Source organism: Amborella trichopoda, chromosome 2, assembly GCF_054954075.1.
Source record: "Amborella trichopoda isolate Santa Cruz 75 chromosome 2, AtrichopodaSantaCruz75HAP2 v2.0, whole genome shotgun sequence".
Taxonomy (NCBI): Eukaryota; Viridiplantae; Streptophyta; class Magnoliopsida; order Amborellales; family Amborellaceae; genus Amborella; species Amborella trichopoda.
In genome coordinates, this window is record NC_142337.1 from 62,370,534 (window position 1) to 62,378,918 (window position 8,385).

Sequence of the window (8,385 nt, forward strand, 5' to 3'; positions counted from 1 at the left end):
CCATTCCTCTCTCTCTTAAACTCGCACCTGAAAAAAATATAAATAAAATATTCTTGATAAAATAACAAAAAAATTCCCTTAAAAGTTCTATGGGTATTTTGCTCATATTATTTTTTTGAAAATATGTTTTGAAACTTTCTTTAAGATATGATGACATGTACCCAATTTTATATTCAAATAATTGGTAAAAAAAAAAAATAGAAATAAAAAAATCTACACTATCGGATCTAGATCACACAATGGCTTACTTTGAGACAAGCAACCTCAGCCAGCCGTCCATTTAAATTGGATGGATGGGATGGATCGGAGGGGAAGGAAATATAGAAAGTCTTCCCCAAACATAATAAATACATTGAATTGAAAAAGAAGGAAAAGAAAAAGTAGTGAAATAAAAGGCTAGACCAGAACGTATTCGTCGTCGACCTTGGCTGTCGGAGATCTCCTGTACTGCTGAACCACCAACACTGATGCTGTCACGGAGAAATCCGACGACGATAGCAGGTCTCCGACGGGGCCAATCTCCGGGCACTCCTCCCAGTCTGTCATCCCGGACGTCAATGGCGACATCGACCTCCTCCCCTTCCCGACGATAAAGAGATTATACATCCCCTCCAAGGCTCGCAACTCGGCCACAGTCTCAGCACCGTTGCTCACAATCTTCTCTACATAGGCTACCCTCCCTGGCGTAACATACCTCTCATCAAACTCAACCAGGAACTGCTCGTCGAGATGCCTCTCCTTCTCTTGCTCCGACAGGTCGTCCAAGTCCTCCCTCTCCAGTGAAGCCTTCTCATCGAAGCTGCGCTGCGACCCCACGGGCTTGCGCTCCAGGAAGCGCACAAGGTTGAAGCTTACGCCAGGATGCTCGGCCACACGGATGCCGAAGGCCAGGGCCTCTCTGTCGTCTGGCCCCCCGAAGAACAGTACAGCCACATGGTGCGACACATGCGTGGCCGAAATCTGCGTGGTGCCCCCGAGGCCGCGGTCCACCAGCACCCCGACCGAGCACGGTGAGTGTCTTAGCACTTTCTGGTTCACCGTTTGAAATCCCTGTGTCGAAACCTCCATGCGCCCGTCGACGCACTGGTCCTTATGGAAAGGTAGAATTATGATGGAGGCTCGAACGTCTTGTGCGTTGTTCCTGATGTCCTCGTGCATGGTGGAAAAGGTGGAGACGGCAGTGAGATGGCGGACGACCACGCCGCTGGCACGCTCATAGGCATTGAAAGCAACACCGATCTGCTCAGAGCGGTCGCGCGCCTCGTCGGCAGGGGTGGCCTCAGGCTTGGCCTGAGGGAAGGCGCAGCGGTCAGTGATGGGGACGAGCTGCATTGCATAGATGGAGATGGGGGTCTTGGAGGCAGGGCCGCCACGGGAGGCCTCAAGGAGGTTGATGGAGGCGGGGACGTTGCGGGGTCCGTGGACGCAGGCGAGGACGCGGAGCTCGCTGCCGGGCTTCTGCCACTGGAGGGCAGTGTGCCGGTAGTGGGCGACCTGGCGGGCATGCTTCACGATGAGGTTCACTAGGGGCGGGACAATACCGATGGTCAGGAGGATGCACAGGATTAGGGCCACGAAGTTGCTATGGCTCAGGTGCTGAAAGGCATGGGAACGGAATAAATGCTTCCACACAAACCCAACACTCTCTATAATTTTGGATCAGGACTATAATTCATTGCTAGCCTTTAATTAAAGGGTGCGGTTTGTATAGATCCAAGGCTCGAAACAATCAAAGTAGAGCGCTCCTTCAAAACAATGTAGATCGAGTAGACCTATGAAAATTTGAAATCTTGAAAATCGACAGTCCATTACAAATATGCATTATTTTTAAAACTTGAAATCGAAATCTTGAAAATTGACAGTCCATTACAAATATGCATTATTTTTAAAACTTGAAATCGAAATCTTGAAAATTGACAGTCCATTACAAATATGCATTATTTTTAAAACTTTAAATCTCCCAAGATATATTATTTCCAAAAATTTAAACCACATATCTGATTATATTCTTTTTAATTAAAGAGTTTGTTTATAATGAGACCATTTGGTTTTGGTATTGGGATGTCACACTAGTCACTAGTCTTAGTCATTGGATGTGAAATCTCATATATTGAAGTGTATCATAATCTCCAAGAAATTTTGTTAAGGACTTTGTTAAGCACATATTGAAGTGTATCATAATCTCCAAGAAATTTCGTTCAGGACTTTGTGAAGCAATACGGTCAATAATAATTATGAACTCTTTTTCTCCAAAGTAAATGATCATATTATATGCATTTCTATAAGGGAAAGTACAGATTGAGATCATTTACTTTTGATACAAAGTGGTCACAATAAACATGACCATTAGATGTAAAATTGAGTAGCTGCAATTATTGCATTGACCAAGCTCAAACTTCAAAAGAGATTTTCTCAAACTTTGTGACACATCCATGCAATCAAATTTCACATCAAATGGTTGTAAAGAATTGTGACTACCTTGTATCAAAGGTAAATGGTCTCATTATATATAATCCCTTTAATTCAAACTATGCCATGCATGTACGAGTTAGTTCTCATTGGGATAAAAATTAAAAAAATTTACATATGGTCGGAAATACAAAATTTGGTATTCCCCTATGTTCCATGTTTTTAGCTCTATTATAGTATAAGATCATATCGAAGCTCTTATTTTTTTAGCGCTTTTTAATTTTCATTTCATCCTTGCATTCAAAATTCCAACTTTCAAATAGCTCAAAACACAAAAGTGATATATTTCCAAGTGCGTGGAGTTAAAAAAACAGATGTATCAGGCTATTCAAAAGTCTAAAACTTTTAAACTTCCTAACATTGGAAAAACCAAGGTGTTGCAGCGGTGCAAAATTCGAACTTTTGAACCACGCATAACATAACATTTTTGTGCTTTGGGTTATTTGGAAGTTGAATTTTCAGCTTCCCAAATTCAACATATCTCGTATTTTGAGTGGTTCAAAAACTAGACTTTCGATGTGCGAGTAAAATAGAAATTAAAAATCTAAAAAAAATATGACATTAATGAATATGACCAAAAACATGGACACGTTGTAATACCACACCTTTATTGGTCCATACATAATTTTTTCCTGAAAATCGTACTTAAAGCGAATTGAACGGCAAGAAAATTCCAAACTTCAATTGTATTTTCTAATGACATGATTATTAAAAGGAAATTAATTATAAAAATTTCATAAAATTTGAATTAGAGTTCAAATATACCTTGGAGATATTACCCATGTCAAACTTGTAATTAATGAGGTTAGAAGGAACGCCCCATTTATAAGAAAATATGTTATTTTCAAATGAGGGTGCAAGCAAATTGAAATTTTTGGAACCATCTACGTATCATATCCTTTTTTAGGCATAGGAAGAGTCTTTTTTTTTTCCTTCGAGGTTGGTTACGAAATTACATTATCAAACCTTGAGATTTAAGAAGTACTCGTAACATGAGTTTTGCCTGAAAGAGTAGATGGACAGTTTACAATCTATATAACAATTTAAAATACCACACACCACATGAGAACTCTTTTATGGAAATAATGATATAACTAAGGATACCTCGAAAGGATGATCTAACACACGACTTACCCACAACCCATCTTTAGTAATAGACCTGGCAACGAGCCGGGCCGGTCCTTATCGGACCGGACCTAGTCAGCCTTGTAACGATCAGACAGTGGCCCCTTTGGACCGAATAGGGCCAAAGGAGCCATGGCCATAGGCCAGGTCCTGGCCCAGGCCCAAGCCCTAGGTTTTGTGGCCCAAAACCTTGACTAGGTTTTAAGGGCTAGACCAGTGTTCATAAAATCTAACCGGAACGGTTAGCCCGATACGGGGCTGGGAGCGATTGAATCGGAACATGACTAACTGGGGCAGTTAACCAGACTAACCGGTCAAGTAGATTTTTTTAAAATAAATGGGTCCAAAACTCCGAAAAGAAATTAAAAAAATGGAAATACTTACATTAAGTGTATAATATCTTATGACGTATATTTATCTTACAAAAAAAATTGAAACAACATTTTATAAATTAATATTTGAATACTATGGTCCTATACATGAAAATATCTTAGGATATTTTTTGAACATATTTTGTCATAAAACATATTCTTCCAATAATTAACATATTCATCCCAAATCTTACATTGAAAACTTTCTAGTTTTTTTTGTACAAAAATCGCTCACATTAGGAATAAAAGTTTATTCATTGTTTTGCAAATAACAAAAGTAGCATGATGCTATTAAATCAAATAAAAATGCCAAGTAATCAAGACAATAAATGGAAAGGACCTCTTCCATATAGTTAGATAAAGCATAATTCACACAATACTTTTTCGATGAAGTATACTTCACATGAAGTACACCTCATGATATGCAACAAAATGAAAAATCACTGCACTGCATACTGATATGTTCTAATGTTCTTATATGTATCTGCCATATCTATATGAGTGTGATTTGAAATTAAGATCACCTTTGTAAACTCTCTCTCTCTCTCTCTCTCTCTCTCTCTCTGGAATCCGGCCAGATGGAGATCGACCAGTGACCGATCCGGAGTTAGTCAGTCGATTTTTTAAAAATCGGGTTATCTTTTAAAGGCTCTTTCCATAACATTCCAAAAACTTTGATAGAAAATGGAAAAAAAAAAAAAGAGAGAGAAGAACCAAATACATACAAGACGATGGTTTAGTGTTTCATTGAATATAAGACAACTAAAATTTTTACATGCACTTAAAAAAACAAAATGTCCCATTTCCATCATTACAAATATAACTATATCATGCACTTAAAAAAAACATAATTCAAAAAAATCGAGCAACATTATCATGCACTTATCACAAAGAAGAATCAAATTCATCAAAAAAATATATTTATCAAAATGAATAATTTTATGAAGCAAAATAAAAAAACACTTCCCGTATTCATAAAAAAAAACGTAATTTTATTAAAAAATCATAATTCTGCTAAAAATAATTTTATTAAGCAAAATAGAAAAACACTTCCCATATTCATCAAAAAATCATAATTATTTAAGCAATATAGCCAAACCCTTCCCATATTCATCAAAAAATATAATTTTATTATGCAATTTTTTTTTTTGAAAAATCGATTTTTCAAAAACCAAAAATTTCGAGCAAGTTCGACCAAGAAACGGCCCTCAATGTTTGGATAATCGAACAAATATACATCCATGCATTGTAAAGGCTTCGATCATCTTTCAAACGCACCAAATATCATTAAAAAATATTCCATATTTTTAATTTAATTGAAAAAAACGTGAAAATTTCAGATCTATGAAAATTTCATGATATGGTGTAAACGAAAAAATTCATATAAAAAAAATTAATCAATCATAAATAAACATACCAATTTTATTTGAGATATGAAGCCTCAATGATCGAAATCCATGACTCAATTTGATAAAAACAACCACTAAATGGATAAAAAATCTGCGTTTTGGATAGAACACAGATTCTCTGAGCAGCAGCATTTCGGGCAAAAATAAACCCTTGATTTTTTTGTTTTATGAACAAATTAAAACTTGAATCTAGTAAATACTTGGAGTAGCAATCAAAACCCTCAAATTTCTTCAAGAACCATTAGGTATTGAGGAGATTATTGGAAAAATGGTGGAAATTTTCAAAAACCCAAAAATTCTATCATTTCAATCCAAGAAATTTTTTTTTTTCGATGTTTAAATCTAAATTACTTGTTTTATATTCATTATATAGTGATTTAAACTGTTAAAACATGAAAAAAACCAAAAATAACCGTAAACCGAATAAAAAAAGGTGAAAATTTAGATTCATAGGTTTTCTGCTACATAGAACGGGCTCTATGATAAATAATGACCGTTATATTGGCATTATCGTTATATCGAGCGATAAAAGAGGTAAACCGGACCGGTTAGGTAAAGAGCCGGTTTTGAGAAACCGCCGGTTCGATATTGAACCGATCGGTTTTGGTGCCGGTTTTTTTTGGAGAGGGCCATCTAATGAGGTGTGCCGCAAAACCAGCCCTAACCGGACTCGCCACGCTACCGGTAACGATCTAACCGGCAAGTTCCGGTTCTTACCGGCCGATTTTGCAAACACTGGGCTAGTGAGACTAGGCCACGCTGGCCGCTCAGGCATCCTCAAGTCTACAATTAGGTTTTTGAAAATTAAGGTTGGCAACAAGTCGAGCCAGCCTTGGCCTGCCCCTGTCCCCATAGGAGCAGCCAATCCCACCGAGCTAGGGCAGGCCAGGCCGGACCGGGCTAAAAACAAATTAATAAAAAGAAACAAAAAGGGCCAAGCTGGGCCGAAACATGCCCTAGCCCAGTCCTCGGGCTGCAGTTTGTGCCCCAATCCCGACTTTTTAGGGTCAGGCCGGGCCGCCTGGGCCATTGCCAGGACTATTTAAAATAGAGTTGCTCGCATACAAGCAGAGAGAGTGGGTTTAAGAAAAGTAGGAGAGAGCATGTACCCACCCCACTAGCGACGCCCATATTGAGTGCAATGAAATGCAGGTGGCCCTTAACGTTCATCAAGAAGCTAAGAGCGAGGGCCTCGAGCATAGGCATCCTTAACAAATGGGCCGCCCCGAGGGTCCCAACAATCTTCCCCAAGGTCCCGACCCAAAAGACGACTGCGAAAACCTCCCAGGGCTCGGGGCTCTTCATCCACTTGAGGTCGGTGAGCTGGCCACTGTAGCAAAAGAAGAGCGGTATTCCATAGGTGTAGACAACGTACCCAATTCTATCTGCCAAAACCCTAGAAAGCCTTCCCTCTGATGGGAAGAGAAGGCCTATCATGAACCCAGCCAAGGTACTGTTATACCCCCAGTAACTGCACAACGTTGTGATCACGAGTATCCCCAGAACCACCCCCCCTACGTGGGCCCGGTTCACCGGGACCCCCTCCGGATTCCGCCCGTTCATCCACCGGACCAACGGGCCAACCAAGTACTGCATCAACGCCACGAACCCCACCATCGCCGCGAGTCGTTGGGCCGACTCGATCATCCCGCCCCCTCGCGGTGGGTATGCGGCAGAAGCAACCGATACGAGCATGAGGAAGGCGGTGTCATTGGCGAGACCGGCCTGAGTGGCGAGGCGACCCACGGCCGACTCCCCGAGTTTCAGCTGCGTTGTGAGGCTGCTCAAGGTTTGGGAGGCGGTGTTGGACATGGCAATGGCCAGGATAAGGGCTACCGGGGCATAGGGGAGGGTGTGGCCTGTGACGTTCATGAGGATGGGGGTGACGGCCAGGGAGAGGATGGAGGTTGCAGCAGCGCCAGCGAAGGCAATGGCACCCACACGCTTGCCTGAGGACCATGGTGCCCAGGGGTCCATGTTGAGCCCGATAAGGAACGTGTAGAAGGAGAGGCCAGCCCACGAGAGGAGGCCCACGACTTGCATGTTCTCCGGCCGGAAAAGATCACTGAGGCCAAAGTTGCCAAACCCGCTCGGGCCCAGGATGATCCCCGCCTTCAAAAACACATACCCAAAACTTGTTACACCCATAAATGATCAAACATATGGATGAAGATGGAAGAGAAGAATGGGAAGGTACCAGGATTTCTGCTACGATTTGGGGCTGGCCGATGCGCTTGAGGGGGACCTGGAGGACCCTGATGGAGACCAGCATTATGCAGGTCTGCATCACCACCACGGCGAGGCTGAAGTTGGAGACATTTTTTTCTGACCCAGTCGCCTCGCAGGACCCGGGGGCCCGTGGAGGGGCGGTGCTGTTGGTGGTGGCCATGGCTCGGACTTCTCAATCTACTCCGCCTTTCATTGTGCTTTATGGTGGCTCTTTTTTACTGTGCGTGGAGGTGGTTTTTCACTTGTTGAAGATGGTGATGGATGCAATGCAGGAGAGATGAAATGGGGGAAGTAGAGAGATGCTCAAATTCATGCAAAATTTTGGCAACTTTGAAAGTAGCTTTTCTCTCTAATCTCTAAGGAGGAGTTTAGTTACAGGCTAATGGTTGATAGTTATTCACTATTTTCTCTCTATATTAGGGAGAGAAGGTGGTTTTGAGAGAAAATAGGAAGTGGGTGCATGGAAGTGGTCTGTAAAAAGCTTGTGAAGCCTATAAATAGGCACAAGTTACAGGTTATGAAGCATGGTGGGTTTTGGGTCGGAGAAGTTTTTGGTGGGTCAAGGCGCACAACGTCGGTCCTAAAGCTTACTCCATCCACACAATTCAACGGCTCAGAGTCGTCCGTACGCCTCATTCCTCGGATTAGACCTCGCTCGATCTTGTATTTTATGTTTGAATTTTATTTTTAATGTAAATCTAAATCATTTAAAATATCGAACGCCTATCTTTTTCATTTATAAAAAAAATATAACTGACGTAAATAACTCTTAATTTTCAAAG

The 8,385-nt window shown here is 41.3% G+C and overlaps 1 protein-coding gene across 1 annotated transcript; it reads right to left on the reverse strand.

Annotated features, from left to right (window-relative positions):
* Positions 1–248: 248 nt before the first annotated feature.
* On the reverse strand, positions 249–8,129 carry LOC18445257 (cation/H(+) antiporter 15). The gene is made up of 3 exons (XM_006855398.4): positions 7,572–8,129; positions 6,488–7,486; positions 249–1,596 (listed from the first exon to the last, which is right to left on the reverse strand). The coding sequence occupies exons 1-3, from the start codon at positions 7,761–7,763 to the stop codon at positions 397–399; spliced, it is 2,391 nt and encodes a 796-aa protein (XP_006855460.1). The 5' UTR covers positions 7,764–8,129; the 3' UTR covers positions 249–396.
* Between the last annotated feature and the right edge of the window lie 256 nt (positions 8,130–8,385).